The sequence below is a fragment of the Lacerta agilis genome, chromosome 7, assembly GCF_009819535.1.
Source record: "Lacerta agilis isolate rLacAgi1 chromosome 7, rLacAgi1.pri, whole genome shotgun sequence".
In the NCBI taxonomy this organism is placed as follows: Eukaryota; Metazoa; Chordata; class Lepidosauria; order Squamata; family Lacertidae; genus Lacerta; species Lacerta agilis.
Window position 1 is genome coordinate 72,941,378 of NC_046318.1, and position 23,334 is coordinate 72,964,711.

A 23,334-nucleotide genomic window follows, 5' to 3' on the forward strand; every position below is an offset into this window, starting at 1 on the left:
TCCGCTACGTGTTTTTCAATTTTCTCGAACGTTTCCAAACTCGAATGGTCTTCCGGAACGGATTACGTTTGAGAACCGAGGTACCACTTTAGTAGAAAGCTGATCAGGAAGAGTATGCAGTTCATGATTTTGAGGTACAGGTAGGTAGCCGTGTTGGTCTGCCATAGTCAAAATAAAAGAATAATAATAATAATATATAAATCCTTCCAGTAGCACCTTAGGGACCAACTAAGTTTGTTCTTGGTATGAGCTTTCGTGTGCATGCACACTTCTTCAGATTTTGAGGAGTCTGTAAAACCAAACGCTAAGTTCGGTTAGATTCGTCAGTGGAGAATGAAATGCACCCTAAGAAAAAACCCCGAGTAGACCTTATTCTTGCCACACCCCAAAGATCAGTGTACAGGTATAATTCGTACAAACTCCTCTGTGTGTGTGTTTGTGTGTGTGAAAGAAAACAAGGCCTTAAGATTGCATTTGAAAATAACCTTGAAGTCTAAAGTTTGTATCCAAGTAAGTTATATTCGGAGCAAAGCGATTTTAAATTAACGGATCCAAGTTCGTTGTGCCCACCACTTTCAATGGCTCTACTCTGAGTAGGACTAACACTGGATGCAAATCATGGACAACACATGAAATCTTAGAACTGCTCACGGACTGTACCACTTCAGATCAATGATGAGAGAAGCAAATGAACGTATGCACCTCAGTTTAATTAAAATAAAATAAAAATCCTTGTCTTTATAAACCAGTTGTCAGGAAGGAGTTCTAAACCCTAGTCCTCTCCTGAATGTGTTAGCTTTGTAAAGGCCCCAGCCACCCCCAGCTCTGGTAACCCAGAGAAACATTTCAGCACCTCTTTAGACGTCTGTGTGAACTAGGCCAGATCACTGTAAATACAATCCTATGCCTTTATATTCAGAAGTCCTACTCCTGGGTAAATACTCTTAGGATTGCAGGCTTAAGACTTGTTTATGCGAAACTTAGGCTGAAGATGGTGCATTTTCTGCCCCTACATATTCATCTATTCTGGGGGCTAGAGAGAGAAAAAACATTGGGGAGGGGAAGCAGAGAGAACCTTGTTGCATTTCTAAGTGATGCTAATTTAGGCAAAACACCCACTCGCAGGATCTTTTTTTTTACCAAAAACCTGCAGTCCCTGGTTTAGGAGGCTGGTGCCGTATCCTTTTAGGTCACTGGTGCTCGGTATCCACAGCATCTTCCTCATGTATATTGCTTTCATGTATATCTGCTCTTCATTTGTACTTCGTGTTTCAGCATATGCAAAATTAAAAAAAAAAAACCTTGCAGGAAACATTTCTGCCCAGCAAGTTCAAATATCTGCACAGATGGAACATTCACCATAGCAGTGCATTTAATTCCACCCTATACAGTGGTACCTCGGGTTGTGGAAACGATCTCTTCCAGGTTGCCGTTCGCACCCTGAAAAGTCCACAACCCGAGCGGCAATATTGCGTATGCGTGAATTGCGCATGCTTCTGCGCATGCGCAGACTGCAGCAAAACCTGGAAAGAAACACTTCCAAATTCGGCGCATTCGTAACCCGCGCTGTTCGCAACCCGCAGCAAATGCAACATGAGGTACGACTGTATATGTTCTCGGCATCTGTCTGTCTTGAGAGACAATGGAGTGTAACTCTGGAAGTGAAGTCAAACCGCTGCATTAGCAGCACTGAAGTGACCTCCCTGGGTGCAAGCCTGGGCATGTTTGTGTATGGAGGTCCTGGGCTGTCCAGACAACAAGACCCCTCCTCCCTCTTGCTGATGTGGTCCAAAGGAAAGCAGAGCAAGATGTCTGGCACCAGCTTGGCTGCAGGAGTTAGATGGCGTACAGGGTGCCATCAAACCATCTTAAGAGACTCCACTCCAGATTTGTGTAGGGTTTAATCCATAGCCTGTTCTTCTCCCAAAGATACCCCGCCAAGTCAGTGGGGGTTTAGGATCAGAGTTTTCTTTCTCCTAAATGGACTCCTTTTCCAGGTTGACAAGCCCCAGCTGCCCCACACTTCCCTCTGCATTTATGTAATAAAAATATAAAAACATTAAAAATAGTGTCCACTAGCTGATAGGGACGCGGGTGGCGCTGTGGGTTAAACCACAGAGCCTCGGGCTTGCTGATCTGAAGGTTGGCGGTTCGAATCCCCGCGACGGGGTGAGCTCCCGTTGCTTGGTCCCAGCTCCTGCCAACCTAGCAGTTCGAAAGCATGCCAAAGTGCAAGTAGATAAATAGGTACCACTCTGGTGGGAAGGTAAATGGCATTTCTATGTGCTGCTCTGGTTCTCCAGAAGCGGCTTAGTCATGCTGGCCACATGACCCGGAAGCTGTACGCCGGCTCCCTCGGCCAATAAAGCGAGATGAGCGCTGCAACCCGAGTTGTCCGCGACTGGACCTAATGGTCAGGGGTCCCTTTACCTTTTTTAGCCAATAGGAAAACATTTTGGAAGGTAGCTTTTTGAGCCGCAGCCTTCAACCACACCCGTTTTTACACTTCAGCTACACCCACGTTGGCACGTGGCCCCGCACCTACCATGAAAAAAAAGTGATCTGCCCCTATTATTTCATTAGTATTCTTTATTAAATTTGCATACCACCCTATACCTGTAGATCTCAGTTTACAATGTAAAATACAATATATAAAAAAACACAAAATACATAATAAAAACAAAAACAACCCAATAATCCTCTCTTCCACAACACATTTAAAAGGGCATTAGATGTCGATCAGCCAAAGGCCTGGTTAAAGAGGAACGTTTTTGCCTGGTGCCTAATATATGAAAAGCTGCTATGTAGAATGTCAAGGTAAATGGATCTCCCCATCACCTGTTACCTGACCATTTTAGCTGGAAAATACCAGGGGCTGAACTATTAACTAGAAGAAGAAGAAGAGTTTGTATATGATATCCTGCTTTATCACTACCCGAAGATGTCTCAAAGCGGCTAACATTCTCCTTTCCCTTCCTCCCTCACAACAAACACTCTGTGAGGTGAGTGGGGCTGAGAGACTTCAAAGAAGTGTGACTAGCCCAAGGTCACCCAGCAGCTGCATGCGGAGGAGAGGGGAAGCGAACCCGGTTCCCCAGATAACAAGTCTACCGCTCTTAACCACTATACCACACTGGCTCCACTACCTGGAATGTGGACTATTCTGAGATGGGAAGCATAATACCGTATTGGCCCGAATATAAGCCGCAGCTGAATATAAGCCACACCTTTAAAATTGGAGGGGGAAAGAAAAAATAACAGAATATAAGCCACTCCCTTTCTCGCTGCTCCTGGCTGCGTTATTGGCAGTGGGGAGCTGCGCTGCATTGCCGGCGGCCTTTCCCCTTCCTCGCTCTCTCTGTTCCCAGCCTTGGGGAAGAGGACAGGGGACTACGCATGGTGAGGGTGCTCTTGGCTGCTTACCGTAAGGTTGTGAATGTAAACCACACTTTAATTTTCATGACCAGTATTTGGGGGGAAAGTGAGGCTTATATTCAGGCCAATACGGTAGGTGTTGTTTCCCCCCTGCTCTGATCTGGGGAATGACATTAAGCTGCTCACAACAAGTTATACTTACAGAGAACCAACCTCTAAGAAGAGGCTCGTAGCACATGCAATAGACAAATGGAAGACAGGCCCATGTTCAAGATCCCCCAGGGTTACTTTCTCACATGGACATCCCTTTTGCAAATGGGCAATGTGGTTGGGATGGAAGTTTGTCAAACCTTATTTGAGGCCCGTGCTGCTCTGTTATCGTTTCACGGAGCAGATCCATGCACCAGGAGACACAAATGTGAATGGGTCACGAACCGGCAGCATGGGAAATGGCTTGCCATTCATCAATCGCCTTGCCAAAAACAAGTTCATAACCTTCCCCATGCCGGCCAAGCCACTCTCATGTAACACTGAAGAGGGCAACCATCCCAGGCTCAGATAGATGGAATCAGGCTTCAGGAGTGGGATTCTTCTCTGGCCAGCACAATCCTCTAGGTACTTACATACAAATCATCTTGATAACCAGGAAAAACAAAACACTGTGTTATGTGTGACAGTCCAAGTGCGACAAGTGGTCTCTGAGCTTCTGAAACCACTTCCTTTCAAATTCCACAGCAGTCACAGTCATCATGGATGCCAGTGTTGAAGCACCTAAGCATTTCACCTCTCCCTGAGCATCCTCCTTGAGCTTTTCTGGGACAAGGTCCTCTCCCATGACCTGCAGGGAAGGGGTAAAGAAAAAAGGGGGTACATTATAAGAAGAACCTGCTAGATCAGGCCAACGGTCCATCTAGTCCAGCACCCTGTCCTTGGAGTGGACAACTAGGTGTCTGTGGGACCTGAGCACAAGAGCACTCTCCCCTCCTGTGGTTTCCAGCAACTGGTATTCAGAAGGAAATACCTGAAAAGGGTTCCCCAAACCTGTTCTATACATTCAGCATGGCTTCTGACATTTTTGGGCAGGAGTGGGGAACCTGTAGCCCTCCAGATCTTGTTAGATCTTGAACTCCTATCCGTTCCAGCTACCATGACCAATGATCAGGGGTTATGGAAGTTGCAGTCTAGCCATAACTGGAGAGCCACAGGTTCCCTAACCTGGCACAGAACTTCAACTCACCTCGGTCATAAAAAACAAGGCATCGCCTTTCACGCCGAAGGATGCCACTTGGTCTTCAATTTCCTGCTGTGCCTTTAAGTTATGCTCCAACGCAAAGGAAGACTGATTCAACTGCATGAGCTGCAGCAAGAGCCTGGAGGAAAAGGAAAACGAAAGCTGAGTGTACACAGTGGAGTCGTAAGAGTTTTGACAGCCAAAACGAACACATGACAATGTTGTTGAATTTAAAGAAGATTTCACAGGATGAGTTCCAGATATGGGAAGTGTGAGTGTTTTGCAGTTGAGCTATATCTTTACAAATGTTCCAAGTTGAAAAGAGTGTTAAAGGAAAGGTTCAAATGTAACCCCCAAACACGGTTTAACACAATATCAAAACCATAAAAGAAACCTTGGTGAAAGCAGGTTATTTATTGGGACAGTGTGACTTTTGCAGCTGTTGTTAAAGTTGCAAAACAACGAAGCATGGGACGGAGCGATGGAGAAATTTCTGGTATCAGTATGCTTCCTCCCAGCAAGGAAAATACTAACTTCAGAGTAAGGGGCTATTTCCTGTGACTTCACCAACGAAAACATAGTAGTTTTAATTGGAAAAAAGTGGGAGTGGTGGTGGTGGTGGGGAGAGATCTAATCAAAGATTTCCTGGGTCATGTGTCTTTCACCCCTAAGATAGCAATACGGATGATTTCTCCTGTGAACTATGTAGAAACCTGGACCAAAATTTATCAGCCAGGGTGATATGTATCCCAGTATCATAATGTGCTCTTGCTAATACTACATGATTTTGAGCCAGTTGAGGTCTTGCCTTTTTTTTACTAATCTTGTAAACCTTGTGTCTGTCGCAGAAGAAGTCAAGAGATGGCTTCACTCAACACCAACTTTTTTTTAAAAAAAGTAGGTGACCTTTAGAAACCTTTCAGCTGATTGCAGTGCCCCTCTTTGTTTCAAGTGTAGTTTGTTTCTCTGGTGTGCGATTTCCAGTGTGTATTTTAACAGGTTTCAGTTTCTAGTCTGACGTGTCTTCCTTCTATTGTGAGCCACCCTGAGCAATGTTCTGTTGGGAAGGCGGGATACAAATATTCTTAATAAATGTATGTCAAGAGGAGAACTGTATGGAATATTTTGTACACACACAGTGACAATTTTATAGACGCCGTTGCACATCACCTTGCTCTGATGAAGGAAGCACATGCGTATATCCAAACATCTTTAGACCCTTCTCGTCCCGAGGAATCAGGCATAGCCGTCTTCGTCGCAGGCAATGCCCCTGTCCTTCCCAAGGCACCAAAACGCCCCTTTTCTTTTTGGCATTCTTCACAAGATCCAAAGCTGTTGTTTTTCCAGGGAGAAAACTGCAAAGGGGAAGCCTTCCTCAAGCTGTCTTTTTTGCAGCACTGGGATCTGGATTCCTCTGCTGAAGCTCTGAGACAGTTATCCGCAGTCAAGCCACCGGGTTGCAAGAGATCCGCCTCCGACAGAGACAACGGGGCTGGAAACTGCAAGAGTGATGCATAAGCTTCAGCAAGCAGCTTCCAGTTCCCTGGGTGAAAGGGGTGTAACAAAATCAGCGGCTGTAAGCACCCAATTATTTCTTCAACACGCTCCAGAGTCTGGTAAATGGCAAGCCGCAGCCCTAGTACTGTTGTTATGTGGTCAGTGTTTGTTGCTCCTAGTCTCTAGCGAGAAAGAAAAGAAAATCGAGAATTAAAAGGATGCAGTATTGACTTTTTAAAAATTAGAATCTGGAAATTGGAAAGACCACATTTTCTTGAATAAAAAGACTTCTTAAAAATATCCAAATTTAACAGGGCAAGAAGAAGCAATAGAACCAACACTGTGGTCATGATAGCACATAACTAAAAGCCAAAATTACTGCCTGAACAAGCTATTAGCTCGGAGTGCCTCCCATTTCACTTGTTGCCCTGGCGCAAGCATGGAAACAAACCAGGAAGTGGAGACCTTGGGGTTATGTCCAAACCCAGCAAATGCAAGATCTTGGCTTTTCTTTGCCTGAACAAACCATAACTGCTAACCAGCCTCAAACAATGGTTTGTTGTTGGCTTACCAATTGTGACCAGTTAGAGAGAAAAGAACCACAACCCAAGCTTTGGACACTGATGCTAAGCTATGCCTTTTCAGGCTTGTTTATCCATCTGCGCCAGGGGAGAGCAAAGTGGGATTGATCAAGGTAGAGATACCAGTACACAGGGTGCTGTTACATACAGATGTGGCCTTAGAAACCAGCTTAAAACTGTTCCAGAGGACAGATGCTATGCCCTATGTGTTAGGCACATGGAGCATGTGGTTTCCTCTACATGCCCACAAACCATATACTATGGGTAACAACTGGGTTCTGGAGGTGCTAAATGAAAACTCACACCCCAGTTTTCCAGTGGCCCATGGAAGTATGCTTCCGGTAGAGTTTAAATGCACAGCAGGAGAGACTTGTCTGAAGCAGGTCACCAGGAGTCAAAAGGCTTTTCCAACTTAGTCCTTAATTCCTGCAATTCCTTCTTTATCAGGATACAAAAACAAACGGTTGGCTTTGCTTTAACGGAAGGAAAAAATCAGGCAAAACAAACCCAGAAATCTCTTCTAGCAATATACCTTCTTCCGGAGACTTTAAGCTAGTTTCAAACACGCTTTACCAAAACATTCACACTCCCACAGAATTGCTTCTCGACAGAGACTTATATACACACAGTAACGCCTACGTTTTAGTGCAATTAAACAGGAAAACCAGCACCTGTTTCTTAAACTGATAGTTCTGACACCAGAGCGGCTCAGGTGCACTTGGTTACTCAAAACCCAACATATACAGCATAGCACCAAGTGGAAACACTTCTGGAGAAACGATGGGTGGGGAATAATGGCATTCTTCTGCAAACTAAGTGACAGTCATGAAACTCAGTAAGGAACCTTGGGCTATAGGAACGTAAGAGCCTGTTGGATCAGGCCAGTGGCCCATCCAGTCCAGCATCCTGCTCTCACAGTGGTCAAAGAGATGGCAGTGGGAAACCAGCAAGCAGGGTTCGAGCCTAAGAGCACTCATCATCATCATCACCACTTTTAATTTGTATACCATCTTTCTATCTTACAGTACCCAAGGCGGTTTACAAGCTGAAGAAATCAAGAATGTACACCTTATAACAATCTAATGCGATACAAAAATGTGATAAGACATAACTTTAAAATAAGCAGCCTACTTCAAATAAAGTAGCATTCAACAATCATCAGAATAACATTAAATATCAGCATATAAAAATTAAACAGAAATCCACTCTTAACAATTCCAATAAATGATTTCTAAACTACAGTCAATAAAACAACGGCAAGCCACAGTGCATAAAATATTACAATACAAATTGAGAAGCAGAGACTGGAGGGTGGGGCAAGGCAGGTGGAAGAAGGCCTTGCCTGTTGAAGTCTCTCCCCTCACTCTTCCCCCTCCTGTGGTTTCAAGCAACACTGCTGCCTCCAACTGCGGAGGCAAGAGCACAGCCATCATGGCTAGCAGCCACTGGTAGCTTTTACCTCCATGAATGTGTCCAATCCTTTTTTCAAGCCACCCAGGTTAGTGGCCATAACTGCCTCTTGTGGGAGTGAGTTCCACAGTTTGCTTATGTGCTGCATGAAGAAGTACTTTCTTCAGTTTGCCCTGCAGCTTCCAATATTCAGCTTCATTGGGCGTCCACAAGTTGTGGTGTTATGAGAGGGAGAAAAGCTTTTCTCTATCCACTTTCCTCCATGCTATGCATAAACGTCTATCGTGTCACTTCTTCCTCGCCTTTTCTCTAGACTAAAAAGTTCCAAACCTTTCCTCATGGAGGAGTCGCTCCTTTCTGAGGTGAGGTGACCAGCACCGTACACAGTATTCCAAATGCAGTCACGCCACAGATTTGTATAATGGCATTACGATATCGATATAATCATATTTTCAGTTCCTTTCCTAATGATCCCCCAACAAGGATTTTGCCTTTTTCACACACTGGGCCGATGCCTTCATTGAACTGGCACTCCCCTAATGAGCATACGCCATAAATCTGAAGCAGATTACTACTCCCAAAGAATACCAGGAAGTGTAGTTTACCCCTCAGAGAGCTACAACCCCCAAGCTACACTGCGCACGATTCTTTCAGGGAAATCATGAGCTTTGAATATATTGTGTGTATACTGCCTCAGTCTCCCTCACACCTTTCTCACAGGGCCGCTGTGATGATGAAAGCAGGTAGAGGGATAACAAGGTAGACCACCTTGAGCTCCCCAGAGGAAAGATGGAATAGAAATGCAACAATTAAAAAAAGAGAGGGAGGAAACCAACCAGCGTTTCTGCGATCTCCAAGGCTTCCTTGTGTCTCCCCAGGTGAGCAAAGCAACGAGCCTGGCTCTCCAGCACATCTCTCCGCATGGCAGCGTTGCTGGGAGGCAGCAGCGCGAGGCAGCTGGAATATTCGCACAGAGCCTTCTGAAACGAGATTTTGCAAATACCGAGCTTGAACTTAGTGCAACTCAGGAAGACTGAGTGGCCTAAGATCTGTGCGCAATCATTAGGCATAAAGCAAGATCAAGGCCCAAGTTCTAGGGCAGGCATGTCCAACAGGTAGATCGTGATCTACTGGTAGATCACTGGACGTCTGTGGTAGATCACTGGCTCCCCCAAAGAAGCTCAACAACTTTTGGCTCCCCTAAAAAAGCTCAATTTTTTTTTGCCCTGCGCCACCAAAAACCAGGGCTTTGCTCCTCCCCACAAAAGCTCAACAACTTTGACCTGAATCCCCCAAGAGGGGGTAGATCACTGCCGGTTTTTAACTCTGTAAGTAGATCACAGTCTCTTGGGAGTTGGCCACCCCTGTTCTAGGGTAAGAAATAGTCTTACTGCTGAAAAGTGGGAAGGGAACCTTTTCCGTTCAGCCTGAGAGCCACATTCAATTCTAGGTAACACCTTCTGGGGGCCACATGGCAGCAGTGGGTGTGGCGAGACGCAAACCACTTTCCCGTCTCCCATCAAGGCAAACAAGAGGCCTTGTTCACAGTTCAAGAAAGTGTTCCAGCCAGGTAAGATCAGTGTGGGGCAGGGGGCAGACCTTTTTTAAGGGCCATTAAGACTCGAGGGTTAGACAGAAAAGTGTGGAGTGGGGCATTTGTACTCTGAGGTTCCTTGTGAGGTGCTCTACACCCTTACCTAGGTGCAAGTCCCATTGATGTGCACAGGATGTTGCTGTAACGCCAGGCTAGCACCCCCTGTCACCTTGTCCTTTACCAAATTCCCGGGACCAATTGCAACAACAACACCAAAATATGAAAATGAAAGTGGGCAAGATGCAAAATCTAAACGTACAATTCAAAAAACCATCAGAGAAAAAACAGTGAGGGGAACTCCCTGATTTGAGTCAGTATTTATTTTATTTATTCGTTCAAAAAATGCCATGGGGAGAAAACGATATAAACATGCTCTCATGTGCAAGATTTTATCATGTGCCTTAAAGATACACATTCAAATAATAGTATGCAGAATACCTTAAATTCTCGCTGCTTGTATGCCAAATCTCCTCTGAATTTTTTAATGTTGACACATTCGGCATCATCATCCCAGTCTGTTTCCTCACAAAACCACTGCAGGGAGGAAAAGTGGAGAAAATCAGTTGTGTTGCCAATCGATTCCATAAATCAATTGACTCTTGCATGCTGGATACACCCATCCATCAGACTGACAAAGCAGGCTCTTAGTTATGAAAACTCATGCCAAAAGAATAAACTGCCTACATTTTCAAAGTGGGGATTGGGAGAGTGTGGCCCTCCAGATGTTGGACTTCCCAACAGCTCCAGCCAGCAATAATCTGGTGAGCCACAGGTTCCACCATTCCTGCTGCAAAGAATGACAAGACTCTGATTTCACTCCCCGCAACCCTGCATACAAGGCTCTTTAAACAATTAGGAAGAGTTTAATGTTTTGCAAGAACTTTCTGAAGGTAGGAGCTGTTTGACTGCCTTGGAAGGTGGTAGTTACAGGTAGGTAGCTATGTTGGTCTGCCAGTCAAAACAACAACAACAACAAAATTCCTTCCAGTAGCACCTTAGAGACCAACTAAGTTTGTTCTTGGTATGAGCTTTCGTGTGCATGCACATTGGTATCTGAAGAAGTGTGCATGCACATGAAAGCTCATACCAAGAACAAACTTAGTTGGTCTCTAAGGTGCTACTGGAAGGAATTTTTTATTTTATTTTGTTTTGGAAGGTGGTAGACTCTCCTTCATTGGAGTTTTTTAAACGAAGTATTTGGCTACGATTCCTGCATTGCACGGGGTTAGACTAGATGACTCTTGGGGGTCCCTTTACAATTCTATGATACTGAGTTCCCCTCTACCTCATAAATCAGCCTTCCCCAACCTGGTCCTCTCCAGACAGGGTTGTCACCTGTTCTGTATAACACAGGATTGTCCCATATTTCAATGTAAAATGCTATGTCCTGTATTGATACAGTTTTGTCCTGCATTTCAGGTCTTCTTTTTCTCTCACATTCCCCCCCTCTCTCTTCCTACCCCCCCCCCCAAAATTAGGGGTCCTCTCCACATGCATATGTTTGAAAGGGTGTGTGAAAGATCACGTACTCTGGGTAGCCACAGGCAGGTTCACAAATTCGTGTGTGCGTGTGACAAATTCCAGAGGGGCCATCCTGTTAGGCTGCAATAAATTGTATTGGATTGCTTTGATGTCCCTGTGTTTTTAATATTTTGTTGGGATCCGCCCAGAGTGGCTGGGGCAACCAGTCAGATGGACAGCATATTAATAAAAATTGCAATAATTAATAAATTAAATAATTAGATAAATAAATGTAATAAAAATACACACATGCATACAGCAATTTTTTTGGGGGGGGGAATCACCCCCCAACCGCCTTGCCCCACATTTTGCCAGAACAAAGGTGGCAATCTCCAGATGTTTTGGATGACAATTCCAACCAGCTTTTAGTCTTTTGGGAGTTTCAGTCCAAAGCATTTGGGGGGCACCAGGTCAGGGAAGGCAGAAACATGGACAGAACCTGCCCTGGGAGCTGCGTCGTTGGACCAACACTAATTTAAAGCCCATTTAAAGCTTCCCCCAATGAATCCTGGGAAATGAATCTCTGTGGGGGAGGGGTTAAAAACTACACTTCCCAGGATTCTATGGGGCCTCTTCCCATCCCACCCCCAGCCTTTTCTCTCTCTCACCTCGGGCTCACAGCACCGGGGGCTGTAGCCGAGGGAAGGAGAGGCGGAGCCGCGTCCCTTCCCCTCCCGGCAGCGCCCCTCGAAGACCGACTCTTCGAAGTCGAAAGGCAGCGCCATGCCGCCTTGGGAAGAGAGGCGAGCGAGCTCGCCGGAAGCTCACGTTCCTAGAGAGAGTCCTGTTTCCGGATTACAGAGGACGGCGCTGCGCCGCAAGCTAGACAGGCGTGAGTCACGGGGCGGGCTTGCGGAGACAACTCATAGACTTGTACTGTAAATGAAATAGAGGCGTACGCAAGGTGCGAGCTTCTGGGTCGGCTTGGGAAGGCATTCTTCGTCCGCTGGCGCTTGGAACGCGGCGCGGGCAAACGGAGGCGGGGCTTCCGCAGCACCGATTGCACAGCATCTGTGTCGCCCTCCTCGCACTTACTCCATAGCCTTATACCCCACTCTCTTTTGGGTGTTTCAGCAGTTAAAACGTCAAGTATGTCTGCTGATGGAGCATGCTTGCATGCAAAACCGAGCTCTGATTTTAGTCCTCGCAGCCATCTGGAGGGTGCATCTCCTTCCTCCATTCTCTTGGGGGTGGGCGTCTGCAAATTCAAACCAGCCTGCACTTGCCCTGACACGGCCGGGCTGTTGTAAACCGCCTTCACTTCTATTATGAAAAGACGCAAATCAAATATGGGCTGATTCCCCTCCCGAGTTATCTCACAGCTAGCAAACGTCAGCTCAGCACCCTGTAAAAAGAAATGCAGATACAAAACTCTTTACAATGGCAGGTGGTTATTACAGCGGTGGAAAATGGGTAATAATATATAAATGTGTTAAAGGGCCTCATTTTGCAGTATATGAAAACATGTCAAACAGACTTTTGAAGTACTGAAAATGTTAAGAATTACAGACTGATCTAAGATCAAAATTGGCCAAAAGAAAACAGAAAAACCAAACACATTAAGATTATAAGGGGAACCATCATAGCTCATGGTGGAGCTTTTGTTTTTAATTACAAGTATTCAATAGAACTACCTACCACCCTGTTGTAAACACACCCAAAAACCAACTCAACCACTGAATAACATTTCAGTAGATAGCTTGATCCTTAAAACATGTTGCTGAAAAATATTCCCATTGGCGAAACAATGGGGGCAGCACTAAACATATGAACAGTTTAGGAGTTGCAGCTTAACTCGGGAGGTGCTGGACTTGGTAACTCCCAACAAGACTCATGGCAATGCTGGCTGAGGCCGATGGGCAGTTGGAAGTCTAACAACACCTGGGCAGTTACAGGTCTTTCCCCCTGATATAGTGGCAGAATTTTGAGAAAACGCTAGTTAATGTTACAATGATAGAAGGTATTCAGTTTATAAAAATAAAACCATCGTGCCTGCTCAAGTTTGTTCAGGAACTCTCTTGTGAACAAACAGATGCTTGGATTTATTTATTTTAAGGCAAAATGGTCATTGTTCAACAAGTTGCATAAAAAAGACAGCTGTGTGAATACTGCAACCTATAGTCTGCATAAATAGAAGATGAAAAATACTGCAGCTAATATAGTATATGCAAATGTGCCTAATTAATTCTGCAATTTTGGTAACAAATAATAAAAAGAAATCTTGGGAAACCTAACTCTGGACTTAACATCCTGGACCTTCTTCTGCAAATCTGAAGAATCATAATGTAAGCAGAGCACTAAGTCGACTTGCCAGCCCAAGACATTTTGGTACCTGAAGCAAACCACCAAATGGTACCCTCCTGGCTGCCAGGGAAAAAGGAGAGGGTGAAGAACTAAATCAGGATCCAATGGTTGTATCCTGCCTTTTCCGCTGTCGAAGGTACTGTGCCTCCAAATGCCAATTGCTGAGAACTGCAACTTCTGCTTGCAGGCAATTATGCTTGTGCCACTCAGAGGCCCTACGGAAAGCTCTTCCAAAGTAGCTGGAAGAGAGAGCCCTTTGATGGGGGTCGGGGGTCAGTGCACCTTGCTAGGAAGACCATTCAATGGACGGTCCATTTCACCAGCCCTTAGGCAATGGCTCCATTAAGAAAAATATAACCCCAGTTCAAAATCAGTTGGCTGCCAGGCACGTACGAGTTTGTACATCCCAAGAACATGCTGGGAGGAACGCAAGGCTATGTTTGTATGCACATGTTTTCTGGCTCCGTCCTCTTTCCATCTTGGAGGGGCACACACCACCAGCAAGCAGATATTATTTCTCTTTGTCGACATATTTGGCACAGACTTTTTTATTATTTCTGCAGCTGCCTTTGGGGACTTCTTCCTGCGTTCCGAGCTGCCAGCCCTGTGGTGTTTTCTTCAGCTGTGTGGATCAAGAGAGGGCCCAGTCTTTCTGAAATAATACAAATCTCTTAAAGCAACATTCGACGTCCGCTCTAGAAAACAAGCCATATAATTCATCGTACTGCAGATGTTTGTGTATGAAAGTCCACTGCAGCTTCCACCATTTTTTAAAAAATAAAACTGTATGTATGAACCTCTGTGCAAATGCTGATAAATAAAAGACACAGAAAGAGCCATTAAGTTCACTTGTTTCTAAGAACTTTTACTCTGTAAAATGTTTGGTCACTCAAAGCTATAAGCTTAAATCACATTATCAAAGAACACAGGCAGTTAAAGCCCATCTTTATATACCAAGAACATAGTTATCGGTACAAGCCGGGTGAAAAATGGCTCACCAATTCTCCTTTCAATTTAATGTCTTCAAAACATTAAACTTCCCCTCCGCGTAGCAGAATAAAAATGGTCTGTATTAAAACCAGATTTCCCCCCACCCTCCTTTGTACAAGTTGTCATTGAACCAGTCATATTACAGTGCAGAACTTTTGCCGACTCTGAAGAAGTGTTCATTTTTCGAAAACTTTGGCACATCGTGGACGATCCAATCCTTGTGGCATATTCCAGTCCTGGGGTTAAGTCTGCCCTATTCTTTTCTTGCTTTCACAAAAGGTCAGGTAACTGGCCACCATCATTCACAGTAAACCATACAGGAGCAAGCCTGCCTCTCTCTCCACCCCCCCCGCCCCCTAAAAAACTTGTCCCCCCCCCTTCATCACTTTGGGAAGCAAGGAAGGGTGAAAACTGTGCACCAGTCAAGTAAAAAACCCCAAACTTTTGTTAACAGCAGTGGGTCACCTGCTATTACGATAAACCAGGAAAAAACAGATTTAGCAACTTGCTCAAATCTTTACTGGCAATTACCAAAGCACCATTCTCGTATCCCGAATAAATCACAAACTGCAAATCAGGATAAATAATATGCTTAGTGCACGTACAGGGAAAGCGGCAGCAGTTTCACGGAAGGAAAATCTGGGAACCCTTGAGGCGCTCAGTGCAATTCTCTCACCCTGTATTACACCCCAAAATATTTCCTAGGAAAAATAGCAAATTGCTGAGCAGAGTTCCCCCCCCCCCGAAATTAGGAAGGAAGCCACTTTGAAAAAGTGCAACATAACAGGCAGCCCCACGCTTCATCTTGTCACAGTGCTGGCCGTCACCTCGCAACCTTGTGCTTGCAACGCTATCATTTTTCAATATTTTCCTTTTTAAGCGGAGTTGGGGAAAGCTGGGCTGTAAACAAATGCAAGCTGAAACAACATCCTACAGTTATTGGTCAGGCCAAAGAAGCTTTGCAAAACAAAACACCACCCCCCATTAAAAAAAACAAACAGAAACGCAAACAGAAACACCACCGCTACATTGGAGGGCTTATTTAATCAGTGCTAAAATGCTTTTGCTGCTGGAAAGGGAAGTTGCTTGGGTCCCACAACACACTTGAACAGAAATACCAAACAAAAGAGATCTAATATGAACAGCCACGGGCAACAGAATTCAAATATGGGGTTGATTTCTCTAGTGCAGAGTTGATTTCTCTATGTGCCCCTCTGTTAAAGTTGCTCTTAAATTGGCGGTGATGCTTGGTGGATGGACATACATTGTCTCCTAATTTTCAAAAGCACCCAAAATGTCTTAATAGGTGGCCTGTGGTCTGTCTTGTCAACCAAGAGAGAGATTTTGACTCAACCCGCTTTCTGAACCGACTGACTACATTTTAAATACATAGGCCTATTCCCAACAGCTCAACACAGGTCTCTCTCTCTCTCTATGCCGAAACAGCCTGCAATTTAACAAAAATTGCCGCTCATAAGGAAATGCCACCCTCAAGAGGATTTATTTCCTATGGCATGCTGCCAGAACCAAAATAGCTTCAAAAACAAGTGCCAGTATCGATGTTTGCTTCCACTGAACTGGAATCATAGAGTTGGAAGGGACCCAAAGGGTAATCTTTTAAGTCCCACCCCCTTAAAGATGGCAAAATCCTCATGACGATTTGGTTTTAACGGCATCATTTTCACAATGCTCTTTTTGCACGTGTGTCCTAACGTGGAGACAGCAGGGTTTTTTAAACCATGCTTGGGGGGTGGGGAAGAGGCCTAAGATCAAACCTGCTTCTGCTGTGAGGAGGGGAAATGTTTGTTACATGAAAGACGAAGGGAAAAATAGTTTTGTGATTACTTTCCCACATTAAAAGCACAAAACACAGGAATCGTGCCCTCTCCACAAAAACGGCCTAAGACAGCATCCTGAACTGTGTCAAAACCACAACCACCAGCCCCTGTGCGTAAAGCATTGAGAGAAGGGCTAGGATGCTGGAAACAAGTGAAAATGAAACACTGGCTCCCTGTAAACCATGGTTTGCACATCAGCAGTCAGTCTTTCTGAAACAACTCTCCATCTCCCTTCCCTGACTGGCTTTAACCATGATTTAGCATTTCATATGTGCAGATACAAAACAACCGTTCCCTCATAAACCACAGTTTGAAACGGTAGTTTGTAGTTTGTCCTAAGAAAACCTGGTTAACTGACTTCCGGTGGAGCTGCGGCCATCGTAGGATCGTGGAATATCCCCTCTGGGAGTTCCAAGCGTACCTGGGGGAAAAGGGGTCGCGCAAAGGCTAAGCGGACCCGGTCACTTCAAGGGGGGTTACCTTGAAGATCAGTGTACCCGGCAGCGTCACTAGCTGCGCCCCTGAACCCGAGGTTTGAGAGCAGACGTCGGGAGAAGGGCGAAAAGCGGACGCAAGACGGGGACATCGCTCCCCCCCAGCGGCGCTAAGCCTCGAGATCCAGATGAAAGCAGCCCGCTTCCAAAACAAAAGAAAGAAGACAAAAGAAGATCGGGGCAACGAAAGAGATCGCAGTTGCTCTTAATTTAAGAACGGTTAAACATGTAATTTGGAAGAGAGTAAGAGACGCAAAAAGGGAGTCCGTCTCTTCTCTGGCGTGAAAATGGCGCTGGGCATGACTGTGCAAGACGTCTAGAAGATAACGTTCCTGCAAAGTGAGTAACTTTTCTTTTTGACTGATCGTCCGGGAAGCCTGAAGACCGGGCTGATCAGAACATTATTATAAAATAAGATCGGAAAGAGCAGAGTATCGCAGAAACCAAAAAGGTCCCGTGAGGGGGGGAAAGTAAGAAAGAGAAAGAGACCTTAAGATCGGTTTGTCGCTGGGACGCGGTCGCGACACGGCTGAACAAAAGGACAAAGGGGGAGACGCTGTGGTATGGCTGGAGAAAAGCTACCTTTGATCCTGGGAAAGCTCTGCGGCGCTTTTTAAAGTATATTTCAAGAAGTGTTGTATCCCTGGAGAAGATCGGCCCCCCCCCTCCAGCACGTAGAAGAATAACCGGCGGACGACGAGAGGAAACAAAGGACTTCTGAGCCTGTGGATTATAACTTTATTCTTGGCTTCACTTAAAACGGAGGGGTAACGACCTCTCGGATTACAAACATCGTTTGACCTGACGCTGGGAATTAATACCGCCTTAGCTTATTTTGGAACATTACAAGGGAAGCAGAGAAATAGCCGCCGGACCGAGCTGTTGGGGGAATTTTTAAGGAGGGAGGGAGAGGGGCTTTATTTTGCAGGTTCGACTTTCGTCTTTTGTGGACTGTCTTTGCATTCCGATGACTGACTTAAAGAGACACTAGGGGAATTGCTGTCTTTGGTAGGTTATAAAGTAGCGGGAGAGGAGAAGAGACTGAAACAAAGAAACTGAAAGTATCCTTAAGACTCTGGTGAACAAAGAAATCGAAAGTAAAGTAAAAGGACTGTTGATCTGAGCATAGACGCTGTCCAATAACTATCTATCTGGCGCCACCTTCAGGTTTAAGTGAGACTGCAGGATTGATTGTAAAGCGAATGAGATTGGAGCCCCCTGGTGGTGGAAAATAATTATTGTATATTAGGTTTGGAATTAAAATAGGAATTGGATATTGTAATAAGATGAAAGGGATTAAGGGGAGTGCAACGCCAGGTGATAGAAGATCCTCAAAGCAGGAGGAAGGAAAGGAGTGGGAAGGTTTATTGGCAGAAATTAAAAAAGAGATAAGGCAGAGTGAGCAGAATATTGAGAAAAAAATTGTAGATCTGAAGGAATCTATGGATGAGAAATTTGAGAAAGTAGTGGGAGAGCTAACAGAACAGTTAAAAGAGCTGTCCAGTAAATCCAAGACGATAGAAAATTCAGTGAAGAAAGTCCAGAAAGAAGTTAAACAATCAAAAAAAGACACAGAAAAAGTAAAAGAAGAGATTGGAGACCTAAATAGGGCCCAGGAAGAGATGTTGGACAATATTGCTCTGTTAGAACTGAGGCAGAAACAGCTTAATCTCAAATTTCGTGGGATTCCGGTGGAAGCCAATGAAAATATTAGACAAAAATTAGTGGTTGAATTGGCCAGATGGCTAGACACCAAACAGGAAATTATAGAATATTCAATCCTGAATGCCTTCAGAATAGGTGTGAAGTCGGCAAAAGCAAGAGCGAAAAAATTACCAGGTGACTGCCTAGTAATGTTCAACTCGATGGACATTAGGAACGAAATATTGAAATTAAGCCACTCGCAGAAGTTGATAGTAGGGGGAAGGGAAATCATCATTTACAAAGAAATCCCAACAAGATTTTTAAACAAGAGGCAACCGTACCACGAGCTGGCAGGTATTTTAAGAAGAAAAGGGATAAGCTTTAGATGGGAATTTCCTGAAGGATTAACCTTTTACTTCAAAAGCAAGAGATATAAGATTAAGAGTGAGCAAGAATTAAAGAAATTCACCAGAAGATACCCAAAAGAGTTGGGACTGGAGGAGGATAAGAAGGGAAAGAGGAAGAGAGAAATAGTAGAGGGCGAGACGGATGTAGGAGCAGTAGGAGGAGCAGAAGAAGAGGGCGAAGTAGAAGAAGGAGAAGGAGAAAGAAGTGGACAGGAAAGTGAAGAAGAAGGAGAAGAGGAAGAGGAAGAAGAAGAGAAGAAAGAAGAAAAGGAAGACAGCGCAAATACCTAGAAGAATTTGATAAGAAAGTTGTAAGATCATAAATTCGGAAAGTAGACATGATTTTAAAGGTCCAATCGTGGAATATAAATGGTTTAAATAATAAATGTAAAAGAAATAAAGTTGAACATGTTTTGAACAAAAAGAAATTAGATGTCATATGTTTGCAGGAAACCCATATCGCCAAAAAACATAGGAAAATATTAATAAACAAAAGACTGGGTCTGGATTTTGCGACAACGGATGAAAAGAAAAAGCGTGGGGTGGTTTTTTATGTAAAACACAAGTTGGAACCCAAATTATTATATAAAGATGAGGAGGGGAGAGTGATAATTGTACAAATCAAATGGCAGGGTGAGAAACTGTTGCTGGTAGGAATATACGCCCCAAATAACAAGAAAGCCAAGTTCTACAAAAAACTTGAGGAAACCTTATTCGAATATGCTGATCAAAAGCAAATTTTAATGGGAGATCTAAACGGAGTGGTAACTCCAGCAATAGATAGATCATCTAGAAGCACGGGTTCCGAAGGGAAATTACCAAAGTCTTTTTTCACTTTGACAGAAAACTTAAACTTAATAGATATATGGAGATCCAAACACCCAACAACGAAACAGTACACGCACTTCTCAGAGCCCAATCAAAGCTCAGGAAGAATAGACTATATTTGGGCCACCAAGGGGGTAGTGTCAAGAGTCAATAAAATAGAGATCCAGCCAAGAACCTTATCGGATCATAATGCCATTTATATGGAACTAAAAGGAGAAGGTGCCAAGAGTAGGTGGAGGATGAACGAGAGTATATTTAATGACGGAAAAGTGGTTGAAAAAGCAAAGAAAGCAGTGAATGAATATTTTGCATTGAACACAAACAAAGAAACAGATTTAAATATAATTTGGGATGCCGGTAAGGCGGTGATGAGGGGCTTTATGATTTCACAAGATATTGGCATAAGAAGAGCAAGAGGAAAAAAGAAGGAAGAAATATTGAAGGCATTGGAAGACAAAGAAAAGCAACTAATTCGGAAACCGAAAAATCAAGAACTGAAGCAGAGTATTAAGTTGCTAAAAAACCAATTTGAATCGATGATTAATCAAGAAATTGAGTGGAAGTTAAAATGGTTAAGACAAAAAAATTTTGAATACGCAAATAAGACAGGGAAATTATTGGCATGGCAATTGAAAAGAAGACAAGAACAAGGCATAATAAATAAAATTAGAAAGAATGAAGTAATGATAGATAATCCAAAGGAAATTAGAAATGTATTCCAAGATTTCTATAAGAATCTATATCAGAAAGAGCAGGAGGATGATGAAGAAATAGATCTTTACCTAGAGAAAAATAAACCAACGAAAATCTCAAAGGAAGATCAAGAACAGTTAAACATTCCAATATCGGAAGAGGAGCTCAAAAGCGCTATACAGAAATTAAAAGGGGGGAAAGCCCCGGGCCCTGACGGCTTATCGGCTAGGTTTTATAAGGACTTGGCACCACAATTAGTTCCAAAGATGTTAGAACTGATGAACAGGATTCTAACCAATGGGAGAATACCAGATTCATGGAAAGAGGCTTTTATTACAGTAATCCCCAAACAAGGTACAGATCTAACGAATGTAAAAAACTACCGACCGATTTCCCTATTGAACCTGGATTATAAATTATTTACGAACATATTGGCTGATAGACTCAAAAAGGTTATGAACAAAGTAATTCACAGAGACCAAAATGGGTTCCTACCAGGTCGCCAAATGAAAAATAATATAAGAACAGTTGTGGACCTGATAGAATATTTGGATTTGAAAATCGATAGAAAGGCAGCCCTAATTTTTATTGATGCCGAAAAAGCTTTCGATAACGTATCATGGGAATTTTTGTTGAAGGTATTGGAAAAGATGGAGGTGGGAGAAAATTTTTTAAAGGGAATTTCGGCCATTTATAAAGAACAAACAGCGAAATTAGTGGTAAATGGAATACTATCAGACAAAATCAGAATTACAAAAGGCACAAGGCAGGGTTGCCCGATATCGCCACTTCTTTTTATTATGGTTTTGGAAATCCTGACAAACAAATTAAGAGATACAAAAGAGGTAAAAGGAGTGAAGGTCGGTAGGAGGGAATTTAAAGTTAAGGCATTTGCGGATGATCTGGTTATGACTTTGGAAGATCCATTACAAAGTATGGGGAAAATGCTGGAAGTGATAGAGGAGTTTGGTAAACTGGCAGGTTTAAAGATAAACAAGGAAAAGACAAAAATGTTGGTTAAGAACCTGGATAAGAATGAAATCGAAGAAATACAAAAAGAATATGGTATTATGATGGCAAAAAAGGTCAAGTATTTGGGAATTTGGTTGTCACCAAAAAATATAAATTTATTCGGGGATAATTATGAACCAATCTGGAAAGAAATTAAGAAGGATTTGGAAATTTGGAACAAATTGAATTTATCTCTGTGGGGTAGAATAGCATGTATAAAAATGAATGTAATACCGAGAATTCTGTTTCTTTACCAAATGTTGCCGGTAATTAAGGGAACGAGCCAGCTAAAAGAGTGGCAAAAAAATCTGACTAAATTTATCTGGCAGGGTAAACACCCGAGAATCAAGCATAAATTATTGATAGACAAAAAAGAAAGAGGGGGGTTTGGAATGCCGGATATTAAAATTTATTATGAAGCATCTTGTTTAGTCTGGCTGAGAGAGTGGATAGTGCTGGAAGATAAGGAGTTGCTGGACCTGGAGGGCTTTAATAACAGATACGGTTGGCACTCCTATCTCTGGCAAGACAAAGTGAAGGTCCACAAAGAATTTTTAACACATATATTTAGGAGACCATTATATGAGGTATGGCAAAGGTACAAGGACTTATTAGAAAGAAAGACACCCAGGTGGCTCTCACCTACAGAGATAATAACGATAAAAAAGATCTATACAGAAAATGAAAAATGGATAACATATCAAGACCTTTTAATTGAATCAGAAAAAGGTTGGAAAATCAAACCTTATGATCAGGTGGCGGAAAGGTTGACAGGGTGGATCCAATATCACCAGGTGTACAACTTATTTAATGAGGATAAAAGAAAATACAACTTTGATAAGAAAAAATCAAAATTTCAAGAAGAAATATTAGAAGGAAAGGAGAAATTACTATCTAAAATGTATAATTATTTATTAGAGTGGTTCACAAAAGATGAAGAAATTAAAGAAGTAATGATAAAGTGGGCTATAGATATAGGTCATAATATTCAATTTGAAATGTGGGAGAAATTATGGTGTGAACACTTAAAATTCACTGCTTGTATAACTTTGAAGGAGAACATCATGAAAATGATGTATCGCTGGTATCTCACGCCGGTAAGACTAGCAAAAATGTATAGAAACTACGATAAGAAATGCTGGAAATGTGAGGCGAAGGACGGTGATTTCTACCACATGTGGTGGACATGTGATAAAATCAAGCAGTACTGGGAAGTAATTTACAACGAATTAAAGAAAATACTTAAATATACATTTCCGAAAAAACCGGAAGCTTTCCTAATCGGTTTAGTTGGAAAAGAGATAAAAAAGAAGGACCAAAGGTTTTTCCTTTATGCAACTACAGCAGCAAGGATACTTTTGGCGCAGCATTGGAAATCAAAAGATTTACCTTCGGTGGGAGATTGGAAACTAAAGTTATGGGAATATTCAGAACTGGCCAAGTTAACTGGGAGAGTAAGAGATCAAAGAGACCAAAGGTTTCAATTGGAGTGGGGTAAATTTTTAGATTATATGAAAGATTGTAAAAATTAGTAGCACTTTCGGGAGTCGGCGGAATTCTTGCACTAGGATGATATGTTAAGGCAAAGTGAGGAAAATAAGTTTGTAAAATGAATGGAAATAAGAAAAAGCGAGAAAGTAGTGAGAAGTTAGAAAACCAGAGAAGAGAAGGAGGGAAGTCAGAAAACTCGACGGAGTTTTATGTAATATTGTAAAATACTGTATGTTCAACTTGTTTGTATTTTTATCTGCTGAAAAATAAAAATATTTTTTTTTAAAAAAAAAAGAAAACCTGGTTAACTGTGTTTAACTATGGTCGGCGCACATGGAAGGTGGGGTGGGGGAAACACATATATTCGAGGCTGGTTTTGAAGTTGTAAACCATGGTTTGCAGGACGTTAGCACTGCATCTGCATT

General features: G+C 43.1%; 1 protein-coding gene across 1 annotated transcript; it reads right to left on the bottom strand.

The window, feature by feature from the left end:
- Positions 1-3,453: 3,453 nt before the first annotated feature.
- Positions 3,454-11,988, bottom strand: LOC117050268 (uncharacterized protein C8orf76-like). Its single transcript, XM_033155809.1, has 6 exons — positions 11,818-11,988; positions 10,127-10,222; positions 8,931-9,074; positions 5,777-6,285; positions 4,613-4,745; positions 3,454-4,213 (listed from the first exon to the last, which is right to left on the bottom strand). Exons 1-6 carry the CDS (start codon positions 11,932-11,934, stop codon positions 4,040-4,042), a joined length of 1,173 nt encoding a protein of 390 aa, XP_033011700.1. The 5' UTR covers positions 11,935-11,988; the 3' UTR covers positions 3,454-4,039.
- Positions 11,989-23,334: the final 11,346 nt, after the last annotated feature.

What these genes read in the sequence shown, in the direction of transcription:
- LOC117050268 (XM_033155809.1), bottom strand. Translation starts at nt 11,934, where the DNA reads ATGGCGCTGCCTTTCGACTTCGAAGAGTCGGTCTTCGAGGGGCGCTGC. An exon ending in CCCGGTGCTGTGAGCCCGAG is followed by an intron (nt 10,223 to 11,817) that starts GTGAGAGAGAGA and finishes TCCTCCCTGCAG; the next exon opens with TGGTTTTGTGAGGAAACAGA. An exon ending in GCTTCCTTCATCAGAGCAAG is followed by an intron (nt 4,746 to 5,776) that starts GTGATGTGCAAC and finishes CTTTTCCTCCAG; the next exon opens with GCTCTTGCTGCAGCTCATGC.